Source organism: Topomyia yanbarensis, chromosome 3 (assembly GCF_030247195.1).
Source record: "Topomyia yanbarensis strain Yona2022 chromosome 3, ASM3024719v1, whole genome shotgun sequence".
Taxonomy (NCBI): Eukaryota; Metazoa; Arthropoda; class Insecta; order Diptera; family Culicidae; genus Topomyia; species Topomyia yanbarensis.
The window spans coordinates 204,543,813-204,571,675 of record NC_080672.1 but is presented as its reverse complement, the minus strand read 5'-3'; the positions used below and the strand labels follow the sequence as shown (position 1 = coordinate 204,571,675).

The 27,863-nt window shown below is 37.3% G+C and overlaps 1 protein-coding gene across 1 annotated transcript; it reads left to right on the top strand.

The window, feature by feature from the left end:
- Positions 1-17,813: 17,813 nt before the first annotated feature.
- LOC131687580 (uncharacterized) lies at positions 17,814-20,750 on the top strand. The gene is made up of 3 exons (XM_058971669.1): positions 17,814-18,669; positions 18,907-19,266; positions 20,209-20,750. Exons 1-3 carry the CDS (start codon positions 17,814-17,816, stop codon positions 20,748-20,750), a joined length of 1,758 nt encoding a protein of 585 aa, XP_058827652.1.
- Positions 20,751-27,863: the final 7,113 nt, after the last annotated feature.

Sequence of the window (27,863 nt, the reverse complement as noted above, 5' to 3'; positions counted from 1 at the left end):
TTCACACATTGAGAGTTCAACCAAGCAAAGGTATTAGTTTCAATAGGAGGCTTCAGCCGGATGGTAAACGAGGGGTACGCCTGCTTGGCAAAATATATCTGATGCACAATTTGAAAAATGGAATTTCGAATTACGGAAACAAGTTTTCTGACATGCATGGAGAGTGCTAATCATACACAGAAATTGAAACATGCTAAAATGAGCTCAAATGCTGGTTTGTTATAGTTTCACGATCTATAAAAGTAGGCTTTGAGACACAAGCATAAATCAAAGAGGGTCAGCTTCTTTCGTATGCCGCTATCATGACAAAAAATATGTAATTCGACGCCTTTATCCAAGTCAAAAATCAAATGTTGGAAAAAAAGTTTTATGGCTCACCAAGTCTTCCTCACCAAGGTTCCTGTAGACCCGGGACTACGACACACTTCGACATCTGATGAAAGGTCTAACTAATCAAATAAGACTCATTTATAACAAAAAAATAATGTGTTTCCAAGGGCTGAAGTTTTACGATATAACGAATATTTGCGCTCGTTTGGCATTAACTCGTTAGTAAATTGATGAGTAATACTGTTAGAGCTGTCCCAAATGTTATTATGAGAATTTTTAGCACTGCCCGTTATGAGTACAAAACAATTTCTACCACAATATAATACAACCTTTTTAAAATCATCAAAACGCCATGTAATATGTAGCAAATTTACCGAACAATAGACGTATTTCTTGTCTATGCTGTCAACAACCAGATTGACAGCAAAAATATCGTAAGTTGTTATGTCAAATATAAGACCTGTGCACTATACGCAAAATGAATGCACTAGGTATTTCACAAGGAGTGGTCATGCATTTTTTTTAAATGCACTGAAAACGGGGTTTGCTAAGTTTTCAACATAATAGCATCCTTCATGAAAATACAGTCCACAACAACTAGAAGCTATCGAAAACGTTGGATAATGCTCTCCTATTTGTGTTAATTAGGGGCATGGCTAATTGTTGTTTTAATCGCCGCAAGGTTCTACTGTATCGATTTTGTTGGCTATTTTCGGCAACTTTAAGGCTAAGGGAAACGAAAGCATGGACATGGACATGATCGAAAGGAAATGTGAAGAAACCTTTGCCTTCTGCTAAGTAGGAGTTGGGCGTTGTACCCAAGTCTACCGCATGATCATTGATAGAACATAACTCATCATCATGCTTTACCGCCGACGCCGGCGTGTTAATATGATTATAACGCCAAACTCCTACTCAGCAAAAGGCAAAGGATTCTGCACATTTCCTTTCGATCTTGTCCATATGAGCCTGCTTAGTCCTAGTTTTCCGTTTTGATTAACTCTAGAATACCTATCCGTCTTTCAATTTCATTGCTTTTGTTTCTCTTAGTCTCAAATTTGCCGAAAATAACCAACAAAATCATACAATCATCCATTATGTTAGAGCTTCGGTTGACGCAGCGATGGAAAGGTCAATTATGCTCCGTTTACTGACTTATTTTAGTCTTTCCAGCCTTTTGGTTTTCAGCTAGAGGTTAACTTGGGACTCCTATTTCTGCTGCCTTCCACGACGTGAGAGCAGGACTCCAGCGTCACGGCATCCAGGCTGATTTAGTCCAGAGAGAGATAATAGACTGTTATCTACCTCCTAATGGACTACAACCGAGAAAGTTTGTACTGCTTGAATGGTATATGACACTAGATCCCAACTAACTTTTCCCAACTAAGTTTCCCAACTAACTTTTCAAATGTTTTTGGACAAAAAACTACCAACAAGTAATTTCGACATTTCTTTCGAAAGTTTAATGTAATTGAATGCTTGTTTGTGTTTTAAAAACCCCAAAACAACATGTACGTAATTATAAATGCCTTAGTCTGGCGGTTCAATGGCTAAAGACTTAGATGACCTTAGAAGTCACTCGGCGTATGCTCGAGCCCCAGCCAGAAGGAACTCTTAGTGATAAGTAGGGTCGCAATACTAACCCTGCAATCCCACTGTAAAATTATGTTAGTACCAAGGTATTGTTTTTGATAGTGAATTATTGAAACTCAACGATAAAGTTGTAATGAACTGTTCATGATACACAACTTGTTCTATGTAGTATGAAAATATTTAGATCAAAATACTATTCTACCGTATAACTAATCTTACTAATTTCAAAGATCTTTCTTGGTCGGTGTCCATACTTACTGGTTGGTGTCCAACTGGACATACTGGCTCATAGTACCAGTGCATTACTTGCGGTATAAATCAGTTTCATTAACATTTTGTCTATATAATATGATAATAAGATGGTAATAATATATACCCTGATCAGGAGGTAAGAATTTCCTATGACTGGTTCCAATAGCTAGTCTGTTCTGTCGAGTCTCGACCTAGATAGACGCTTTGTGTTAGTAGAAGTAGTTCTTCAGCTCTAAACGTTGGGATTTCACTTAGATATCCGTTGAAATAACTCTTCAAGTTACGTACCGAAATTTGGCACTAGAATTTTTTCCGATTTTGAATACAACCATATTTCGCATAGTTCAAAAAACCAAACCTCATATTCGTGGATTCAATACTTTTTGGTCTATCAACTATTACTTGAAAGGAATCGTTAGGTTAAAAAACGTAGCATTTTGAAAACCGTGCAAAAATTTGGGCAAAAAATACCCATGAAAAACAGGCAACGCGCTATAGGATTTTAGGAAAAATCCGCCCATGTGCCAGAGGTGAATAATCATTAGATTGATTTGAGCAAACTGATTGCTAGCATATATTCATAGCATAAAGTCATAAAGCTCAAAAGAAATATAGTACGTAGTTTTCGAAACGAAATCATTCTTTTATCATAATTTATTATAAGGGATCAATATTTTGGCGCTTCTTGTAGCTAGTATGAGTAATTTAATTTTTTTATAAATTTATAGTATCAATTGGAAAGAAATCGGCAATCGAAGCTTTTTAGTAGATTTCTCCACAAACGAAGCTTTATCTGTGAGTTCTAAAATACAAACAGAGCAACTATCAATGATGTAACGCAAAATTTTCATTTCATTTGCCCCCTCCCACTTATCAGGGTCATTGGTTATTTCCTTGGTAAATAAGTCACGAATAAGATGTCCAATATTTTTTTCTTCGGTAGAAATACATTTGGTATGTCTCAGGTTACTTTTTTCCACCAAATTTCACAAAATGTTGAAATTTTTCATTGTCTCTCCCTCAATACAAGTGTGACATGATTTATAAATAGCCCCTACACCAAGCTTTCGGGTAGTACTAATTTAGCACAAACCCTGTGCTTTTCTACTGCGCAGAACAAGCGACGATATAATGCGTACGACGGGAAAATTGAAAAACGCTGTTATAAAGTTTTCCAAATCAAGTTTTACTTGCTACCATTAGTTTCCTTGGATTCTTACGAATCCATTGGTATACTATACTTGGGTAGTTTTATGGGAAAAGCGAGAGAAAAAGCGGGTTGAAGAAATCATTCATTTCATTCGCGTGCACGCATACATTCATATGAGTATCGTATATGCGTATTATATTGATATCCTCAATTCTGCAGATAAGAAGAAAAAGAAGCCCGACGGGGGCCTTAATCACATCAATATCAAATACCTGCCTTAACCATACCAAAAGAAACTCATTCTAGAGTTCTGAAATCATTCATAATCCTCAGATTTCCTACCATATTGAGTTCAGTTTTGAAGGGGTGTACTGTAATATGGATTAGGGTCATTTTTATTAGGAAGCGAAATTTGAATTGATTTAATGTCTATGAAACTTAGAACTGCTCACCGAAAAATGGCATAACTTTCAACATTTGCTGAAAATGTTTTTATTTTGGGAATGCGTCGAGTTGAGACGAAAACATTATACAATTAATAACAAGAATAACACTTTTCAAAAGTAGGGAAGTTTATGAAAAATGGCGTTTTCCGTTCGACTCTAGCAGGTCCTGATCGATTTTTGTTAACATTTGATTTTCGTTGTATAACCAATTATATGAATAGGTAAAATAAATGTTCGAAAACTGTAATTTAAGGTCAAGATCACATCATTTTGAAACCGCCAATCTCGCAGGTTTGGTATCTTCGATGAATTTTACAAACGTTAAGCAGCACATCATCTGATAAAATAATTTTGGCGTTATATCCTCCAAGAAGTATTTATGGACAATTTACTCTTCAAATAAATTTTGTTCCAGACTTAATGTCTTCAGCAAAATTTTGGGGAGTGCTACTACAAGCCACTTTGTTGAAGACATGAAGGCTCCATGTGTTCAGGGTATTAACATATTTTATCCATAAATTATGATTTTACTGTTTATGATAAATCTCTTCTATTGTTTATAAACAATAAATTTGCATTTTATCCAAAACTTGAGTTTGTGAAGCTCACAACTTCTAAAAAACTTTCAGTTATGTTAAGTCTTCATTATAAGTTAGATTTCTGGTAGAGGTTCGATTGTAAAACAGTTATTTTATTTTGTAATTGAAATTTAGGTTGTTTCATTTATTTCCTAAATCTAGAAGAAATTAACATCAAACATGTTCAACTTACTTGAAAGAAATTCTTGTGATCTTTGACGTAAAATAATTCTCATATTTTTTGCAATATGATTTTTTTGAAGTTTATAAAATTGACCTTTTTCAATCCTAGATAACATGTGAACCATTGATGTATGGAGATTTTTTGTAAATAATTAATGATGTGTTTTCGTATGAGCTGACTGAAAAAAATGTTAAAACATTGTTTTATCCTTTGTCTTATGTATTTTTCAACAATCAAAGCCAATTTAAAATCGCTACGCTTTTAATTGGAAGTATAATTTAGCATAAAACGTTATTAAAAAATATGCGTATTTATTATGGTTTAAAGATACATTGTGGGTTTTTGCGGTTTTTATTCTGAATTAAAATTTGAACTTTGGGCATGATACCTGCCTTTTATTTCTGCACAAGCTGCTGGTCAACATCACTTTGCAGTATCTAATCATTGAAATAGAATCCTGAGTAATGAGTCCATTCTATATATTTATAGAGTGCATAGATTTGGATTGGGTGGATTTTCCTATACACTTCGATTATGTGGGGTTCCGGGCAGTTTAGGAATTTCAACCCATTTTCATGGACGTTGACGTCATTATCTTGGTACAGCTATTGCGCATTCTTACTGTAGCGGTTACTCGCCAAATCTGGCCAACATTTGGGAGAGCCTCGGTGAGAACTAATTAGTCACTAGACGCTTTTCAGACCATCGTTCATGTATAACTCGGTTCATATTGTTGGTTGTGATGAAAATCGGAGCCTTTAGGCCATAACTGTAAATTTACTGAGAATTTATACACTTTTTCCGGCAAACTTGTCCGCAACAAAAAATTTTCACTTCTTGAGTGATCTCAGTGATCTTCGGCAACATAAAAATTCTGTCCCAGAAGCTTTTTAAAGTCAAATTTGACATACGTTTCATTAGCCTTTGATTGTATTTATTGAATTTGTTCAAATCCTGATTATACGTCTTTCAGACCCGTAATATTTTGCTTTACGGTCCAGTTCGATTACTTGATAGCCCCATAGTTGAACAGTACTTTCCATATTCATGTCCAAAGGTCCTGGATTCGCTTTTAAAGCATTCATGAAGTCCTGACGCAGTTTCCAGTACCGCTTCGACAACACAATGGCACCTTCTGGACAGCAGACAAACATTACAAATTACTTTTTGCGTTTCTTATAAAAGAAATGTATAGAATTCGCTCAAACGTTCAAGAATTTTTCCGAGACCCGGAGGGCCGAGTCTTATATACCAATCGACTCAGCTCGACGATTTGGGACAATGTCTGTGTGTGTCTGTGTGTATGTAACGGACAAACTCTCATTCGTGTTTCTCAGCAACGGCTGAACCGATCTTATCCAAACCAATTTTAAATAAAAGGCCTATCGCCCAGACAGAACGCTATTAAATGGTTTTGATTCTGATGTTTGGTTCCCCATATATGAATTTTTGAAGGTGCAATAATGGCGTTTTTGCAGTTTTTTTTAAATATACTGCCGAATATTATGACGTATCTAAACAATTTATATATTTTTAGAAAGCTTATACAAATACCTTTTCGAACGAGCTATAGATTGTTGAAATCGGATTTTCAGCAAAAGAGGTATATAACATTAAATACGGACGAAAGATTTCCCATAGCCAGAAACAAGACCAAAAAAATTCAATGTATTATTAACGCCAAAACGGCTAATTATAGGTGAATAGTATCTTCGGAGAATTCAAAGGATGCAATATGCCCTTTCTTTTGATATTGTTATTTTACTGATTAATCCCCATGCGAGTGAGATACTTTCATAATTTTTTTGGAAGTGATTGTATTGAAATGATGCCTGCATTAAACATCATGAGGATCTTCGAAAAATTGTAGTAATGCGATCCTGATCTGTAACTGGTATTTATTGGTATTAATTTCACAGTTGTTTAATCACATCAGTATTAAATACCTGCCTTAACCATACCAAAAGAAACTCATTCTAGAGTTCTGAAATCATTCATAATCCTCAGATTTCCTACCATATTGAGTTCAGTTTTGAAGGGGTGTACTGTAATATGGATTAGGGTCATTTTTAATAGGAAGCGAAATTTGAATTGATTTAATGTCTATGAAACTTAGAACTGCTCACCGAAAAATGGCATAACTTTCAACATTTGTTGAAAATGTTTTTATTTTGGGAATGCGTCGAGTTGAGACGAAAACGTTATACAATTAATAACAAGAATAACACTTTCCAAAAGTAGGGGAGTTTATGAAAAATGGCGTTTTCCGTTCGACTCTAGCAGGTCCTGATCGATTTTTGTTAACATTTGATTTTCGTTGTATAATCAATTATATGAATAGGTAAAATAAATGTTCGAAAACTGTAATTTAAGGTCAAGATCACATCATTTTGAAACCACCAATTTCGCAGGTTTGGTATCTTCGATGAATTTTACAAACGTTAAGCAGCACATCATCTGATAAAATAATTTTGGCGTTATATCCTCCAAGAAGTATTTATGGACAATTTACTCTTCAAATAAATTTTATTCCAGACTTAATGTCTTCAGCAAAATTTTGGGGAGTGCTACTACAAGCCACTTTGTTGAAGACATGAAGGCTCCATGTGTTCAGGGTATTAACATATTTTATCTATAAATTATGATTTTACTGTCTTCTATTGTTTATAAACAATAAATTTGCATTTTATCCAAAACTTGAGTTTTTGAAGCTCACAATATAATATTATTTTGGAAAAAAAACTAGACTAAGGAACTAGACTAAGGAACACTTTGAAAGTATCAGTTTATAACTTGATATACTCCATATACGTATTATTTTATCGACTTTTTCCAAAATTCGGCGAACCTATTAGCTATCTTTTCTGCCCAATCGAACTATCGAAAACTTTGCAGGAGATGTGTATTAAGGATTGAAAATTGAGCAGCTTCTCACATTGCTAGATAAGCATCTATCTTGATCAAAACAGGTTTTTGTGTTTCTTTAGTCTAACACATTTAAGAAAAACTGTTTTGGAACCATATGTGCTAGAAAAATATTAGGCATGAAAGGGTTAATTTTATCCATATTATTCATTATTTATCTTATTAATTCAATTTGTTTTTGGATTTGTTCGTATTGTTTATTTCATTTATGTTAATCATTTATTTAAATTGTTAATTTGTTCCAGTTCATATATTTTATTCAGTTTCTTCATTTTATTAATTCGGTTTAGTCAGTTCTTTTTATTATTGGATGACAGTTTGTTAGTTTGAAACAATTTAATGTACTCTCTTAAGTTCATAGCTTTTTACATCTATATATATATATATATATATATATATATATATATATATATATATATATATATATATATATATATATATATATATATATATATATATATATATATATATATATATATATATATATATATATATATATATATATATATATATATTTATTTATATATATATATATATATATATATATATATATATATATATATATATATATATATATATATATATATATATATATATATATATATATATATATATATATATATATATATATATATATATATAGGGTGTTTAGTTCATGGTTAAGAACCTTTCGGGGGGGGGGGGGGGTGATAGACTGTCATATTTGGCATCAAATCTCAACCGTTACAGAGTTATTGAACTTTTTGTGTAAGAAACTTATTTGTCTTAAAATACCTCTAGCATTAAAAGTATACTTTGTATTTTAAATCTTTTAGTTTCATTCGAATGGTAAGAAAATTTCATATTGAATGATGTTCTCATATCTTTTAGTTAATTAGTTTTAATTACCTTTTAGCTGTAAAGTTGTTAAAAGTTAGTGTTTTTGAGGAGGTTTTTGCTAATTTTCTCGAAATAATCAAGTATGATTATAGCAATATCCATTATCCAAAAGTTGGGTTTTAGGACGATTCATAATTTGTTCTTGGACGTCATGTTCCTATCTCTTCTCATTTCTTTGTAATTTCATTACAACACTTTTCCTGTAACCGACATGGAAGTGCTTAAAAGACTCTAATCTAAAAAATATGCTTTATATCGTTATTTACAAGATTTCATTGGAAAGCTGAGAAAATGTCCTATCAGTGCATGTTCAAATATCTTTTAGTTAAGTGTACTAAATGATTTTTTACTAACGAAATAACTAAATATTTGTGTTTTTGGAGAGTTTTTTAATTATTCTAATTATTAATCAACAAAATTTATCGTTACTATAGTTCATTTGATGTTCTCTATAACTTTTTATTTGACACTTTGTCTATATCTCTTTTCATTTTGCTGCTATTTTATAGTTAACACAGCATGACCTCGCCACAAATGTAGTGGGTTCGAAATCGTTATTTTTGCATATGAAACGATGTGATAAAAACGATTTTGCGTCGAAACCAAAAGAATAGAGTCAAAGAAAGAACTGTAGAACTTGCTGAGATGCATTATTTCCATGATAATAATGGTGATGTTTATTATATGACAATCTATCACCGCCCGAGAGGTTCTTAACCATGAACCAAACACCCTGTATATATATATATATATATATATATATATATATATATATATATATATATATATATATATATATATATATATATATATATATATATATATATATATATATATATATATATATATATATATATATATATATATATATATATATATATATATATATATATATATATATATATATATATATCTAAAAGTCAATGTTTGTATGTATATGATTTATAGTCTCCCAAACAGCTTAACCTATTGCTGTAAAAATTTGCACATAGTAAGCATTTGTTATGGAGCGTGTTTGTGTGCTATTAGTTGGGGATTATCTGTCCGTCAGATGGCGCTTCGGAACAAATGGTGTTTTCCTCCTATTTCGTTGAAAGTCGCAGCAACGCGCGATGGATATTAGCTAGTATATATATAAAAGTCAATGTTTGTATGTATATGATTTATGAACTCCCAAACGGCTTAACCGATTGTCGTCAAAATTTATACATAGTGGGCGTTTTTTATGGAGCGTGTTTGTGTGCCATTGGTTAGAGATTATCTGCCCGCCAGATGACGCTTCGGAACAAATTATGTTTTCCTCCTATTTCGTTGAAAGTCGCAGCAACGCGCGATGGGTATTAGCTAGTCTTATATATATATATATATATATATATATATATATATATATATATATATATATATATATATATATATATATATATATATATATATATATATATATATATATATATATATATATATATATATATATATATATATATATATATATATATATATATATATATATATATATATATATATATATATATATATATATATATATATATATATATATATATATATATATATATATATATATATATATATATATATATATATATATATATATATATATATATATATATATATATATATATATATACAGGGTGTTTGGTTCATGGTTAAGAATCTCTCGGGGGGTGATAGACTGCCATATTTGGAGAAAAAAATTGTTCTACACATACCATCAAATCTCAACCGTTACAGAGTTATTGAACTTTTTGTGTAAAAAACTTATTTCTCTTAAAATACCTCTAACTTTAAAAGTATACTTTGTATTTTAAATATTTCAGTTCCATTCGAAAGGTGAGAAAATTTCCTATTCAATGGTGTTCTCTTATCTTTCAAGAAATTAGTTTTAATTACCTTTTAGCTGTAAAGTAGTTAAAAGTTTGTGTTTTTGAGGAGGTTTTTGCTAATTTTCTCGAAATAATGAAGTATGATTATAGCAATATCCATTATCCAAAAGTTGGGTTTTAGGACAGTTCAAAATTTGTTCTTGGACGTCATATTTCTATCTCTTCTCATTTCTTTGTAATTTCATTACTATACTTTTCCTGTAACCGACTTGCAAGTGCTTAAAAGACTCTAATCTAAAAAATATGCTTTATATCGTAATTTACAAGATTTAATTGGAAAGCTGAGAAAATTTCCTATCAGTGTATGTACAAATATCTTTTAGTTAAGTGTACTAAATGATTTCTTACTAACGAAATAACTCAAAATTTGTGTTTTTTGGAGAGTTTTTTAATTATTATAATTATTAATCAACAAAATTTATCGCTACTATTATTCATTTGATGCCCCTTAATGTTCTCTATAACTTTTTATTTGACACTTTGTCTATATCTCTTTTCATTTTGCTGCTATTTAACAGTTAACACAGCGTGACCTCGCCACAAATGTAGTGGGTTCGAAATCGTTATTTTTGCATATGAAACGATGTGATAAAAACGATTTTGCGTCGAAACCAAAAGAGATAATTGAATGAAGTCAAAGAAAGAACTGTAGAACTTGCTGAGATGCATTATTTCCATGATAATAATGGTGATGTTTATTATTTACTATTTAAAGAAAATCAACGAAAATGCTAATAATAGCACTAACTTTAAACTAATTTACTTTTAAAAGAATACTAAATTCACTTAACTGAAAGGTATTGATACATTTTTCACTGTAGAATTTTCCTGGTTTTCGAATAAAAAGAAAAAAAAGTACAATAAGTGCCATAATTTTTCAATTAGAGGTGGTACTAGTGAAAATGAGATAAAAATATCCAAGTTGAATAACCAAAAATCGTGAAAATAAGAAAAGGTAAGTGTATCATGTCAAAGAACGAATTAAGCAGCTCATCAAGACTAACAATCTGAATTATTAAAATGATGAGGTTAACTATTAGGATTTTCAAGAAATGAACGAAAAATTGTTTAAAATTGTTTAATTTTCAATAAATTACTTTGTAACTGCTACTTAAATTCATTAGCTGAACATGTGAGGACATCACTCAATGCGAAATTTTCTCACCTTTCGAATGGAACTAAAACATTTAAAATACAAAGAATACTTTTAAAGTTAGAGACATTTTAAGACAAATAAGTTTTTTACACAAAAAGTTCAATAACTCTGTAACGGTTGAGATTTGATGGTATGTGTAGAACAATTTTTTTCTCCAAATATGGCAGTCTATTACCACCCGAGAGATTCTTAACCATGAACCAAACACCCTGTATATATATATATATATATATATATATATATATATATATATATATATATATATATATATATATATATATATATATATATATATATATATATATATATATATATATATATATATATATATATATATATATATATATATATATATATATATATATATATATATATATATATATATATATATATATATATATTATATTATATGTTTGTATGTATATGATTTATAGACTCCCAAACGGCTTAACCGATTTCCGTAAAAAATTGCACACAGTAGGTATTTGGCATGGGGCGTGTTTGTGTGCCTATTGGTTGGGGTGTTTCTGCACGACAGATGGCGCTTCGGAACAAATAGTGCTTGCCTCCTATTTTTTAAAAGTCGCAGCAACGCGAGATGGGTATTTGCTAGTTTCTTATAAAAAAAATGTATAGAATTCGCTCAAACTTTCAATACTTTTTCCGAGGCCTGGAGGGCCGAGTCTTATACACCAATCAACTCAGCTCGACGATTTGGGACAACGTCTGTGTGTGTAACGGACAAACTCTCATTCGTGTTTCTCAGCAATGACTGAACCGATTTTATCCAAACCAATTTTAAATAAAAGGCCTATCACCCAGACAGAACGCTATTAAATGGTTAAATGGCAAAAATCGCTTTTTTGAAATTTGCTGCCGAAATCGACGACGTAACTAAACACTTTATATATTTTTAGACAGCTTATACGAATACCTTTCAAACGAACTGTTGAAATCGGACTATTATCAAAAGAGATATTTAACATTAAACGCGGACGAAAGATTTTTATCATTGCCCATAGTCAGAAACAACACATTCAATGTATTATTAACGCCAAAACGGATAATTTTAAGTCAATAGTAGAGAAAATTTAAAGCATACAATATGCTCTTTCTTTTGTTATTGTGATTTTACTGATTAATCCCCCTAAGAGTAAGATATTTTCGTAAATTTTCTTGGAAGTGATTGTATTGAAATAATGCCTTCAGCAAATTTGTAGCTCTTACTTTGGCGAATAACTTTACTGAAGACATCAAATACATTTTTTCGAATACTTTAAAAGTTATGGCTTGTTGTTTGTGGATTACCCTTTGTCGCCTATTTATTGTTCAATATAGTAATAAGCCATTTAAATGAGCCAAATATTATTTCGATAAAACGAATTTCGTATTTAATTTTTCTACCTACAATCGCTAGAATAACCACCGAACAATTCCAAGTTGTCTAGATGGAAGTTGATCACTTATCAGTGCAAAAAATTTCATTTGCGCGAACCATCGGTTGCTGTTCGCTGTGAGACATAGTGTTCAAAGCTGTGTCAAGTGCAGTGATAGTCAAACAGCCTCCTAAGTGATCAAAAACCTCTTTTTTGAAGTGCATTAGTGTGGTATTTCTATCGCCAAGGCTGCAGCCTAGCCAACCAGCCTGCTATCTCCATTGTGATATAGTGTAAAGCAGTGCAAACGGCAAAAATACTGGCGAAAACAATCCCCCGCCAACCAGACATGTTGCGTGCGAATTATTTTACCCCCTTCCCACAAGACGGCTGTGAAGATCAGAAAAAACTACCGAGTGTGTGCTTATTGTTTTAAACGCCGGCTGAATCTGCACACAGCGAAGCAGAGCTGTGGTGATATTTTGATGTCGGGCACATAGCGTGCCGCCCCGACCCCCCCCCCCCCAAACGTCTATTGGGGTAAAGTGAGTGAGTGCTATTGCGCACTGTAGCCCTGTGATAGTAATAGAAGAAAATCGGCTAACTTTATTATTGAAGAGTGTGCTTAATTATATCGATCCTCCTAAGTGTATCAAACAGAGGTAAATCGTGTCAGTGGTTGACATACTCGGCCTGAACCAGATAGCCATATGGGGGTAAACGACTTCTCCCCAGATGGGGGAGGAAAACAGCTGCCGCTCACGCTACCTTCATGGATGCGACAAGATGGGGACACGATCCTCACACAAAGCCTCCTCCTACAAGCGGTGAGTACAAATGATGAACAGCATAATACAGAACCCTCCACCACCCCTTCTTCAGCCAAACTTCCGTCCAATCCATTCATTATTCACAAATCTCTGCAGCAGCTACTGGGTCGGGATTCAAAAGGTTTGGTTAATGCATCCAAGGAAGCAAGAGGCACGAAATATACTCTCCGCACCAGCTCTCATTCGACCTACTAGAAGTTACTAACTCTCAAACAATTAGTCGACGGCACCCCGTTCGAGATCATTTCTCACCCCTCTCTTAACTTATGCCAAGGAGTTGTTTACGATGTATGACACAATCGACATGGAACCTGAAGCCCTCAGAGAAAACCTTGCTTCGCAAGGCGTCCACAGTGTCAGAAGAATAACTAGACGAAGCGATAACCAAATCCGGAACACTCCTTTGGTAGTCCTTACTTTTAAAGAACAGCTTCTCCCGCCACATGTCTACCGCGGACTTATTCGGCTCCCTGTGCGCAGATACTACCCATCACCTCTTTTATGCTCCAGAAAAAAACTGTCCAGAAGTCCCCATTTGTCCTACCTGCTCTGAACAACACGAAACACACAATACCCATCCGTGTAAGAAGGACAAGTACTGCCGAAACTGCGAAGGCAATCACGGACCCACGGATCGGAACTGTCCAATTTACAGAAAAGAGGAAGCGGTGATCAAATTCAAAGTTGATAACAACCTCACCTATGGAGAAGCACGAGCGGAATTTAGGAAAGCTGAGCAGACCTAAACTTACGCCAACCAAACCAAATCTCAGGATAGCGAAAAAGACCAGTTAATAAGAGAACTCCGCCAAGAACTTGAGAAGGCCCGGAAACAGAATGACGAAATAAAATCCCTGTGAGAAGAAGTCCTAAAACTCCGCAGACAAGCAGCTACCAAGCAGCAGAGCAACCCTATTATCGATGCCCTGAAGGAAGAACTTGGGAAATACAAAGACGCGTACAGGAAAATCTTAGGGTAACTCCTAACCACCAAAGCTGAAGCTAAAAACAACACCAATGAATCCGGAGTAGCTGCACACAAGGAGTAAAAAAATCCGAGAAGCAGCTGCCAACACTCAGCTGCGAACACAAACATCCTCGGATCAGAACGACCAAACGCAATTTGTAACACCGACCCGACCAGCAATTAGAGCTCGCTCCAAAAAACCCAAATTAGATGGACCTGGCACCAGCACTAACACTAATGAGAGTAGTTCTAGAAGCAAATACCCCAGCATAAACGAAGGTGGAACCAGTTGAATCAATGTCGAGTCTGACGAGACACATGCCATGTCTGAGTAAATTTTTAAGACCAATCAAACAACATATACCAAAGACCAAGCATGTCCACCAACCATAAAAAATCATAATCAAACTGCTGCAGAGCACCTCTACCCTTCACCCCCACCCTTCCCCCACAACCATGTATCAATGCACACAACAAACGACATCGGAAAAAGTACGACCATGACAGAAGGCCAACCGCATCGCTTAGAAACTCGACCCAAAACGCCGCAAACCACGAACATATCGGTTCAGTTAGACGACCAAACTCCAACATACCCGCTCAGGTCTCTGGGTAGCCCCATCCCCGTCAGTGCGGACGCTACACTCCCACCGGAACTGACGGATAACCTGCGGCACCTAGAAACCGTCGGAAGAGAGACGCACAAGGGACCTAGCGCCTATTCCTCTAAGGATTTTCCGAGATATAATACCGAACCAAACACTGCCCAGAACCCAAAACATATACGCTGCTACAACCAACCGCAACATATCGACACTTATTCGAAGCAGCAAATACCGCAACCTCAACTGTCGACCCATCCGGCCTCGCAGAAAAACAACAGAGGGGCTATGGCAGATAACCAACAGCTTCGCATAGAAACACACCGCAGAACACCGCAAACTACGAACCTATCGGATCTGATAGAAGACCAAAAAACAACATACCCGCTCAGGTTCCTGGGTAGTCACAGCCCCGTCAGTGCGGACGCTACACTCACACCGGAACTGACGGACAACCTGCGACGCCCAGAAATCGCCCGAAGAGAGACGCATAAGGGACTTAGCGCCTATTCCTCTAAGGATTTTCCTAGACCGCACAACACTCCACCCCCTCGCTCACCCCCGTCAAAATTCGATAAAGCGGCTATGGCAGAAGGCCAACAGCATCGCATAGAAACATGATACAAAACGCCGCAAACCACGAACCCATCGGCTCAGACAGACGACCTAATCCCCACATACCCGCTCAGGTCCCTGGGTAGCAGCAGCCCCATCAGTGCGGACGCTATACCCACACCGGAACTGACGGACAACCTGCGACGCCCAGGAATCGCCGGAGGAGAGACGCATAAAGGACCTAGCTCCTGTTCCTCTAAGGATTCCTCCAGAACCAAGACCATATCAAATACTACTCTGCGCACCGAAGAGAAACAGTACAACACTGATAAAAGAAAACAAGCGATAAGTGAAGCAGACCAACCACAAACCTCACTAGTTCGCACAGGATCTCGAAGCGCAATCGCTGGAAACAACCACCTGAACGATGTGATACCCCTAACCAGTATCTCAAATGACTGAACAGCAAATTCAAAAACAACACTCCGTCAACGCATCGCGCTCCGAACCACGAACCCTAAGCAACCATACTGCAAACCCAGATGCTTTACTCGGAGAACATTTCTATCTGAGCGATAATGGAAAGCCGACCGACACATTCCGAACGTTAGACATCAGAGGCGAGAATGACGCTGCCCTGATGGTCGAACAAATGCGCAATCTAACTCCGAACAACAAAAACACACCGAAATCTCCGATACCACTTCAAACAGGGTTCAGATGTTCAAATCGATCTGACTCAGAATCGAGCACTGTAACACCGTCAACAACTTTTGCCATTCAATGGAACATCAATGGCCTTCGATCCCACCGCAACGAACTACAAATCCTACTCACCAAGTACAAACCAATTGTAGTATGTCTACAAGAAACGAGCGCTGAAGAACATAACACCACAGCTGACTATGTAGGCAAGTCCTATCATCTTCTACTCGGTCCATGCTCCACCCACGGCAGACAAGGGGTGGGATTGGCAGTAAAGGATGGCACTCCCTTCGAACGGCTACGCATACAAACCAATACACAGGCAGTTGCAATACAGCTTCACGCCCCATTAAAACTTACAGTGGTCTCAGTATACTTGCCACCAAGAGACAAGAACGCCGCTGATAATCTGAAGCACCTACTGGAAGAACTCCCGAAACCAGTTCTTCTCTTGGGTGACCTGAACGCTCATCATTCGGCCTGGGGTAGTCGACTGACAAATACAAAAACCGATGCACAGAAAAGTGGCGATGCGATTCTGGAGACGGTAGTTTACAGTGGCATGATTGTATTAAACGATGGGTCCCATACTCGAATTGATCCCTCCGGAAAAAAACACAAGCGCTGGACCTATCGATCTGCACATCATCCATAGCTGCTAAATTCGTTTGGAAAACACTACTGGATTGTGCAGACAGCGACCACTTCTCTATCAAGCTTGATACACCCGGAACTCCAGACGATCCTAGGCGCAGACCAAGGTGGATCTACGAAAGAGCGAATTGGAATCGTTACGAAGAACTAACCAGTAGCACCATCCGGCCCGGTCAGGGTATTACGGTCGAGGACTTCACTAAAAGAATACTAACTGCAGCCGAAGCTAGCATCCCCAGAACAAGTGGAAAGCCAGGCTGTTGCATGGTGGAACCCAGAGGTAGAAGCTGCAGTCAAAGCCCGACGAAAACGACTACGAGCCCTCTGCCGCATCGCAGGCGATGACCCCAGTAAAGCGACAGCCCTCCAATCTTTCCAAGAAGCCCAATCCGAATGCCGTAGAATCATTGCTCAAGCCAAACAGAAAAATTGGGAAGACCTGGTACAGAGCATAAATCCCGAGAGCTCCTCAACACTGATATGGAGTCGTATAAACCAGCTTCAAGGAAAAAGGCGCACCAATACGACCACCCTGAGCCTCCCAAGCGGCATCACAAATAATCCACAAGAGGTAGCAGACGCATTTGCTGAGGAGTATTAGAAAAAATCCTCAAACGCCATCTATAACGAAAAATTCCGCAAGAAGAAAGCAGATCTGATAAGCAAACTCCCTAAATCAAGACGACCGAATCTCTTCAAACGCTTCAATGCAGATTTCTCCATGGACGAGATGATGTGGGCCCTCTCCAAAGGTGGTGGATCGTCAACTGGACCTGATAATGTGGGGTACCCATTGCTACAACGACTCCCTTTCTCCATTAAAATATCTCTGCTCGAACTGTTCAACCACGCCTGGGATTCCGGAACTTTTTCGAATCAGTGGAAAGAGGGCATAGTAGTCCCGATCCCAAAACCAGAAGGAGACCGCTGCAGTCCAGCCGGATACCGTCCCATTACTCTGCTAAGTTGCATAGACAAACTGTTCGAACGATTAGTCAACCGGCGGTTGACCACAGAACTAGAACAGAATGGAAGACTGGATGGTCGTCAGCATGCATTCCGCCCGGGTAGAGGCGTTGAGTCCCATCTAGCACACATGGAATCGCTCATCAATCTTAATGAAAACCAGCATGCAGAGATAGTCTCACTGGACACATCCAAAGCTTACGACACTACGTGGAGACCCGCCATTCTTCAAACCCTGACCAGCTGGAAAATCTCTGGCCGTATGCTCCACATCATATCCAGTATCCTATCTAACCGAACCTTCCGTGTATCAGCGAACGGAGCATCATCAATCCGATGTGTGGCAGAAAATGGTGTACCGCAGGGCTCCATTCTGTCCGTCACCCTATTTTTAGTAGCAATGGAACCTATTTTCAAAATTATCCCAATCGATGTCGAAATCCTGCTTTACGCGGACGATGTATTGCTTGTAGCCAAAGGGTCCAGTTCTGGACAGATACGACGTCACTTAAGAAAAGCTGTTAAGGCAGTTGTTGAATGGGCCGGCAGTGTAGGGTTTGAAATTGCGCCGACCAAGTCAAAACTCCTTCACATCTGCAACATACGGCATCGTAAGCGCGGTAGGGCGATCCAAATCAACAAGACCCCCATTCCATATGTTAGGAAAATGAGAATCTTAGGAATACTAGTTGACACCAAACTAAACTTTCTACAACATCTCACACACACAAAAAAAATCTGCTCCAAAAGAACAAACATACTCCGGATCCTAGGCTGTCGGCTCAAAAGGAGCAGTCGATCAAAACTCCTGAAAGATGGCTCTGCACTGGTAATCTCTAAGATTTTCTTCTGGATAGGACTTACCAGCAGTAACGACGAGACGATGGAACGAGTGCTTGCTCCAACATACAACGAAGTAATACGTCAGTCATCTGGAGCCTTCAGATCAAGCCCAGTACAGTCAATTATGGCAGAAGCAGGCTGCCTGCCGTTTAGATTAATGCTAGTCCAGCGACTGTCGCAGATGGTAGCTCGGCTTACAGAAAAAGATCCGAATGTAGCGAACTATCCGGTAGCCAAAAGATCAGTAGAACTTTTCCACCAAACCACCGGTTCTCTCCCACCAAGAGCTTGCAATCTTCAAAGGCTCACTGATAGAGGGTGGTATAGCACCATACCAAAAATTGACGACGAACTAAAACGAAACATCAAAGCAGGTACATCCCCCCAAATAGCTGCACCAAAATTCCATGAATTCATTGCCAACCGCTATCCTACGCACAAGCAAATGTACACTGATGGCTCAAAAGAGAACGAGAAAGTAGGCGCCGGTCTTGCGACAAGTAGTTGTACTATATACATTCTCTTGTACCGCATACATTCCAAAAAACAAAATCACAAATCACAAACTAAGATGAAAGATAGTATCAAGACCCTAACTGATAAATCCCTAATCTTTCCATCTCTAATCCTTCCCACGATCCAAGCATAGTCATTAAATCATAAACCCGAAACCTCACAGAATAATTAACTTTCCCATTGAAACTAAACCCAAAACGTACGGCATTAAAATAAATGCTTACACAAGTGAACAATCACTTCCACAGCACTTGACTTACAAACCAACATATGCATGTCATCTATCCTCTCAAGTAAACATAAAATAACCAAATAAGAAATGAAACGTAACACGAAACCGCTATAAAATAACAGCGTTCTCGGTTATGCAATATTAAGCATTTCCTTATTTTCCTTTCCACTGTTTTGTCAGCCGCATGACTATGTCAACACAACGGTATACTGGTTCATTGGATAGGAATGAACTTTGTTGATTGTTCTATAGACACGCCTTGACAGCGTGTAATTTCCCCTGCGCGTCAAGCTTTAACCTGACTGGTTGAAACAGTAAATAATATTGTAGACGTTGAATCACGTTTCTCGTTTAGGTAATAAAGTAAGCAGTACTAGATTTAGGCAGGCTAGTTTTTAAGCAATGAGCAATATCCCAGTTGGCTACAGTGTTTCCCAGACAGTATCAAAACTTGCTACACTCTACCAGGACCTTGCAGCGTATTCTCAGCCGAGGCCTATGCGCTGAGCGCCGCTGTGTCAACGGTGAACGAATATGATGAAGTAATAATCCTCACTGGCTCGGCTAGCTGCATTGATAGAACGTGCACTCGTAGAGCGTAACATTACACTTAGCTGGATTCCAGGACACGCAAGAATATCTGGTAACGAAGAAGCTGACAGACTCGCGAATCAAGGAGGAATTGTAGACCCAATGGACATTCCGATACCTTCTCAGGATGTCGTACGCCTCGTAAAGCAGAAACTATGGAACGTCTGGCAGAGGGATTGGGATAGAACCCAGTCACTACTACGCGAGGTCAAGCCATACGTAACAAAAAGCACTGACCGAAAGTGCGCATCTGAACAGCGTATTCTAACCAGACTTCGTATTGGACATACCATCTTTAGTCACGCGTACCTAATGGAAGTCAACACACCGCCTACCTGCTGTTATTGCGGAGTACCAATGACCGTAAAGCATGTCCTAGTGGATTGCCGAGGATACGCCCAGGCACGACAGCAATACAACAAATCTAGCCGATTACATGATCATACTGTCCTCCCTTTCATACCATGCCCAATTTCCAATGACACAAATGCCACAACCGTGGTAAACTGTCAAAAATAAACATAAATTTTTTTTATTAAATTGTTATTTTTCCCAGTTCATATATTTTATTCAGTTTCTTCATTTTATTAATTCGGTTTAGTCAGTTCTTTTTATTATTGGATGGCAGTTTGTTAGCTTAAAGCAATTTAATTTACTCTCTTAATTTTATAACTTTTTGAATATTGTCTAATTTCCATTTGAGCTGAAAGGGTTAATTTTATCCATATTATTCATATTATTTATCTTATTATTTCAATCTTTTTTGGCATTATTCTTATTATTTATTTCATTTATGTTAATCATTTTATTTAATTGTTATTTTTCCCAGTTCATATATTTTATTCAGTTTCTTCATTTTATTAATTCGGTTTAGTCAGTTCTTTTTATTATTGGATAACAGTTTGTTAGCTTAACACAATATAATTTACTCTCTTAATTTTATAACTTTTCGAATATTGGATTGGTAGTGGATTTTGAGTGGAACGAGACAGAAATTGGAATCAAAGCGATCGCTCGGCATTTTAGAGCACTTTAATCGCTTTTAATTACTACGTTAAAGTAAAGCTGTAATTTTTTGACGGTTGAGAATGGTTTTATCGGTTGAATGTGGTGTAGTATTTCACTTCCCCGACTAAGTGCCAAGAATACAAAAGCACCAGCTACTTTCACTGTAGAGGACAAGTTGAACGAGCATTGCTCTCCTCCACAACTAACAGGAAAAGGAGAGCAAAGGAGGCAGAGCTGCGGCATCACACTATGTGGTGTCGGTTATTCATCACCAACAAATTTTCATTTCGCAACAAAAGGGGAAAACTCACCTCCCTAGCCCAGTTAAGGATCGCTGCCGGAGTAGCAACAACACCGGAAGAACTCGTTTGATGTTGACCTAGTCAGTTGGATTAGAACAAATCTGCTAAACCTTAGTGCAGCTGGTGATAAGCACCACTATGAGTGAAATGATTTGGTAAAATTTCAGCAAAAAACCTTTTTTTCACCATTTTGAACGACTTAGTGGAATGCAACATTTCAATTGTAGCACATGACAAAATATTACTTTCCTTAACCCTCCGAAAGTCGCCTACCGAACGAGCAGCCGCTGGTACCCTAAGACGATTTCGCTAGATTTTCAGAGCGCGACTGCCGGAAGGTTAATTTGTAGTAATTTTATTTGTTTTTCATTTTCATTGCTTTGTGAAAGAAATTATTAATATTTGGTGAACTAATCTTCGCCACCTTGAAACGAAAGGTTAGTCGGGCAAAATAAATCTGAACCAGAGTAATAGTTAACTTTTTAAATATTTTGTAAAGAATCAATTAATTTCAAAAAAATTCAACCTATGCTTCTTCTCACCAAACCCGGAGAAATTGATGTAAAACCCGGAGACCCGGAGATCGCTCCCGAAAACCGGAGTCTCCGGGTCAAACCCGGAGGAGTGGCAACTCTAGCATTGATTGAAGAATTTAGCTATGTTATTAGCGCAGCATTAGCAATAATTCGTTTATATTTCTATTTTATGGGCCATTTTTCCGCTTTTTCATTAAATTGGTTTAGCCTTTGAGATTTCTTGCACTGATATAGTCCTATACTAATTTGAGCGATTCTCTGAGTCCTGGCTCTATCCCACATAGTATGTGTTATCGAAAATATCTCGAAGCACCAAGTTCTAAATGTTCTCAATCGATATAATACCCGAAGAAAGCGATAAGAGTTATAAGAAATGTATCATCACACTGTTAGGTGGATTAAAAGCGTTTTTAATGTATCTCTACCTATAGTTTTGGGTAAATCAGTAATGGATTTACAAGAAAAATGAAGACAAACAGCTTCTGAGCAACTCCAAGAATCAAGTAGAAAATAGAAAATCGTCTTTCTGTAGAATAAAAATTTCGGGGTTTGTGAGTGGTCCAAAATACATTTACATAAAATAGCTTCCAAAAAAATCAATTTTTTCGTAAACCAGTGCTATTTATAGTAACCGAACAATCCGGGTATTTGATGCAAATCATGGTCGAATGCATTAGAGATTTTCTGAAAGCCACTTTTTCGTCACGATCAACACACATATTTTCTTCTATTTATAATTAACCCTAGAACGTTGCACTTGAATTTTCCACCCTAGAACGTTGCACTGGGGTATAAATGTACCCCACGCATTTGATCGCAATTTTCGCTGGTAAAAATGCAAACAAAAGAAATGTATATTACATCATTTTCTTCGTTTTTTAATTGCAAAAACAGCTGTGTAAGTGAAAGTAAGTAATTTATTGAATCAAGGATACATAAATTGGTTTGAACCCAAAAAAGTAAAAAACGCGGTTTGGACTTTTTTTTTACAAAAATTACTATAACTTTGCGAATTTTCAACCGATTTGAAAAAAAAATCAAATGATTCTTAAAGTTGAAAGAATAGTCTTGAAACGGTATAATATGGAATTTCGATATTTTTGAAAAAGTGCAATTATTTTGAGGAGTGAAAGTTTAAAAATTGTGTTTTGAAAAATACCACGAAACGGGGTGGAAATTGAAATGAAAAATTATTTCTGACCAGTAATACATTGGTAACACGTAACGTTACTGTTACAGCAGTTATTGTGCGTAAATTATACTTGCAAGTTATTGCTTTGAAAAAACTGTAAAAAATAAACAATAAAACAATAAAAATCAGCAAAAATGAGAACGATTTTTTGTTCCGCCTAAATATTAAATTAAATAAATCAAATAAATGGTATATACGATTATATAATACTAATTGTTACTTACGTAGTAAAACAACCAGTATTTAAACTGGTATTGTCACGAAGCACATTTTCACTGACTGCACGAAACCTGACGAAACACTAACAGCAACCGTACACTGAGTACCCCACGCCAACTGGGACACCTGCTTCCACAAAGGCTATAAGCAAACTGGCTATACCACCTTTTCCTACTCTTACTAGGAACTCTAAATTGAATTATGGTTAGGGTCCCAGGTCGGTAAATGTCAAATTCTCGTTCTCACGCGGCTCCAAAGAAGGCGTGGGGTACATTTTACCCCAGTGCAATGTTCTAGGGTTAATATCAACAGACACAGTGTGGTCATAATGATAATTTATTAATATATTTTAAAAGTCAAATTGTAATCTGCTACGTGGAATGTGAAGATCAAACTCGGATGACACTCTGTTGAAGGTCCGCTGCAAACCAACTGATGGCACCGTTAGCTCCATAGTTAGTCCGGCGAAGAGGTAATCGGATGAATAAATTATTGCGAAGGGCGTGAGGGTGAGTGTTGATATTTATCGCACTGAGAAGCTCGGGGCAGTCAATTCGATCTTGCGAAATATCCGAAATCGTCGTAGCACGGAATAGATCCCGCCGCACTTGCAATGTATCGAGTCCAATAAGCAAACCCCGGCTTTCGTAATTTGGCAGCTGGTGAGGGTTGCTCACGACGAAGGGCAAACCGAACAAATCTGCGCTGTTCTGTCTTAATTCGATGGTCAGCTAGACAGTATTCGAATCGAATTGTCGTTTTTTCCTAGAGAATGTAATGAAAGTACATTTCTTGGGGTTTAAAGTCATTCGGTTGATCTCGCACCATTCCGCAAAAGTTACCAGTTGTTGTTGAAGGAAAGCTGCATCATCAGTATTCCGGATTCTATGGTATAAATTGAGGTCGTCGGCGAAAGACAACCGTGGTCCTTCTAAACAAAAGTTGACGTCGTTGAAAAGTCCAGAAGAAAAATCAATTGACCGAGATGGCTGCCTTGCGGAATACCAGATGAAGCGAAAAAAATGGGTAGGTAATGTCAGAGACATAACCGAAGTGAAGTAGAATACACTTAGTATCGTTCCGCCGAACGATCTTTCGCCGCAGAAGGGGGTGCTGGGTCTAGTTAGAAGCGTCCTGCGGTACAAGCCACTTCTAATTCTAGACTAAGTATAGTTTGTGGCACCTGCGTTACAAATACCACACGCTATAGCTTAATAAGCCGGGAATTCCTCGTCCAGTTAGTATCGTTCTGCGTAACAAACCAATACTAATTCTGGTCGTAAGACAATTTGCTTCCCCGCTTGCGTTACAAACAAGGAAGTAATTTGACTTTGGATTTAACAAGGTGGAAAAACCAACGAAGAACTCCCGACTGAGTGAAGTGGTACTTTCGACTGCTCGATTTCAACTTGATTTTATTATACAATTTTTTGGTTTACCTATACCTACTTTCCTAAAGCTAGCTATTTACAAATAATCGATTTTTGAATCGATTTTATTTGGATTTGTTTTGGTACAGAATGTTAACAATGAATATTGTTGTCAACTCTGCACAAATGTTTTATTATCCAAGCCACCGCGCGAAGTCAAATATCGATATAATTATCGTCTTCGAATGCGCTGTGACCGGCAGTGTCACCGAAAATGCCGATGAAGCATATATGACCCTTGCGTGAGCGCGCATTGACTCATCGTTGGGCGCACTTGAATGTAATTTGATTTTCCTTCTGCCTCTTTAGGTCAGAACGAACTGTTCTATGTTGCGGTGGTTCGTTTTGATTCTGCCGAACGGTTTTTTTTGTGCTCGCTGCGAACAGCTGTTTGTGATTTTGCGTCGGCGACATATTGCCCCCCGTAAGTCTATCCCATAGACCTTACGAAAAACTAGCCGACGCGCCGATGGTCATCTTGCTTGTCGAGATTTTCGATGCCTATCTGATTATAAAGGTTCATATAATATTTACTTTTGTTACCTACTAATGATTTATGTTTTTGGAGCCTAGTTTAATATTTGATAAATGATAACGTTCCTATCTTTTAAGTTATTTTTAATATTTGTTTAAGTTATTAATGCACTTGCTTTAAATTTGTGTAACACTATTTGCAGCTGTTGTTCGTGGAATTATTCTCGGTGGTCGTCTTGGAAGTGGAGTTGGTCTGCTCGATGTTCTAATGGTGTAACGTCGACTGCCTTTCTTATAGTAAAGGGCGCTGATTATCGTGGCCACAACAAGTACTGATGATACCGCTGCTACTATGACCGGAACATGATGATTTATCGCCTTTGTTTCAGGATCGTTGTGATAGGATGAATGGGTTGCAGCTATCGGATCAAGTTCTGTTGTTTCCCAAGTGTCTTCTGACGCATTGAAATTGTCGTTTTTCCATTGAGGTATTTGATCGTGGCGTTTGAAGTATATTTTTTGTTGCTTTGAAGTTCCGCCGATGCTAGCGTACGTTACGCTGTGCTTGGTTCGTATTTCACAACCAGGATCTAATTTTACAACCGCTATGTTGTATGAGGTGAAATTCAATTCCTTATTTGAGAGTATCGTGATTGTATTTGGATCTTTTGCGTAGTATAGTAGTGTGTTCGGTTGTGATAATATGATTACTTCCGCGTAATCGGTGGGCAGGTTATCGAAAGTTGTAATATTGCAGTTTCTTACGGGACGCTTGTGAAATATTGCTGCTGGCACGCATGACATTTCCATCTGTATTGTTGGCTTGAAGTAGAGGAAGTGTGTTTCGTTTAGTTTCCTTGCCTCATTAGAGGGATAGAAATACTGGTTGTGCTGATTGATGGCGATTCTCGGTTGATCAGCATGAATTTTTGTTCTGTTTTCAAAGTCTGGTATAGCTATAACCTTGAAATTTTCGAATGATTCTCTTAGTATCACAATTGATCTCATCGTGATTTGATACGAATCATTCTTTATTTTGAGTTTATAATGGGTTGCAAACTCATCCTCGGGTATGTAGTGATTTGCAGGAAGTCGCAGGTTCGCTTGTTGGATGAATTCGTTTCTTTCTTCTATGGTGACGGGTATACGTTTCAATTTTCTGTGACGTGTGAGAATACTCTCGATCAGTTGTTTAGCCACCATTATTGTGACCATCAGATGGTTGGCTAGAGTTTCTGCATAGTTCATCGCGAACTGTTTGTTCAAAAGTTTGATTTCATCTAATGCGTGGTGAATCCGTTGTTCAAATTGATTGTTTTGTTGCATGGTTCTTTCCCTTAGCTGATTCATGCTATGTGTGACGTCATGAATTTTTTGTTCTTCGTTCATTCGGATAGCCTCGATTTGCTCTGTCAGATCATCGCCTCCGAATAGTATGTCTTTAAGGAATCCAAAAATTCCCTGTCCTCTTTTTACTCGAGCTGGTTCCAAAATTTCCTGCTTCGCGGCGTAACACTGTTGTTCAATCGAGGTAGCCAAGTCGATGAGTGTTGGATTTTTTATTTTCTGCTTTAGTCCATTTATAGCGTCTTCGATGTTTCTGTGTATCGTGTCAATGAGTTTTACATCGTCGGTGGGAGATATGTTTGTAGTTATTTTGTGTATCCCAAATTCCGGTTTGTATTAAATAGGTAGCTTCGTGATCGAATAAAAGTCCCGTATTTGGTACGGGTTTGATGGTCATACTGGACGTTGTATTTAAAGATAGTACTGCTGCTGTAGTGACGAGCATTTTCGCGCACATGTTTGGCCTAGCTCGAATAGTTTTCTTTTTCGGTTTTGTTGGATGAGCGGCTTTGTGCTTTTCTGCTAGTTGTTTTACTAGCTCTATGTCGATTTTTTGTCGCTTACCCCAATCTGTCATATTTGCCTTTGCATTTGAGCTACTATTTTGCGGGAAGACGTCTTTTCGTTTTGGTGATATTTCCTGTATGTGACCGGTGAATACCGTATCTGCCTTTACGTCTAATTTGGCCAATTTTACAGTTGGCCTAACTAATTTAGAGTTTTCAGTGCGAACGACCGCAGACCTTGTTTGGCCATCCTGCGCCTTCCTTACTTCGGTTATAATTGCTTTATGAAACTTCCCTGTCCGTTGTTCGTCTGGAAAAACAACGACATCATCAGGCTGGAGTGGTTCTGTGTTCTGTTTCCATTTTTCTCGTTTGTTCAGTTTAGGAAGGTATTCTGCACTCCACCGATCCCAAAATTTAGTAGTTGCCATTTGAGCCTTTTTCCAGTGTTCTCTTGTTGCCTCGGCTCGCGACGTGTCGTCGAGTGAAGGATACGTTCCTCCTGCGCATCCAATCAAAAAATGATTTGGTGTCAGAGGTTCATCATCGTTGGAGCTTAATGGTATATGTGTCAACGGGCGACTGTTCAGGAAATGCTCTATCTCGATTAGAGCATTC

Bases quoted from the DNA above. Each gene is read 5' to 3' on its own strand.
- LOC131687580 (XM_058971669.1), top strand. From the start codon at position 17,814: ATGATGTGGGCCCTCTCCAAAGGTGGTGGATCGTCAACTGGACCTGAT. The intron at 18,670-18,906 runs GTAGGGCGATCC...TCTTCTGGATAG, and splicing joins CATACGGCATCGTAAGCGCG to GACTTACCAGCAGTAACGAC. The intron at 19,267-20,208 runs GTACATCCCCCC...TGGCTCGGCTAG, and splicing joins AAAACGAAACATCAAAGCAG to CTGCATTGATAGAACGTGCA.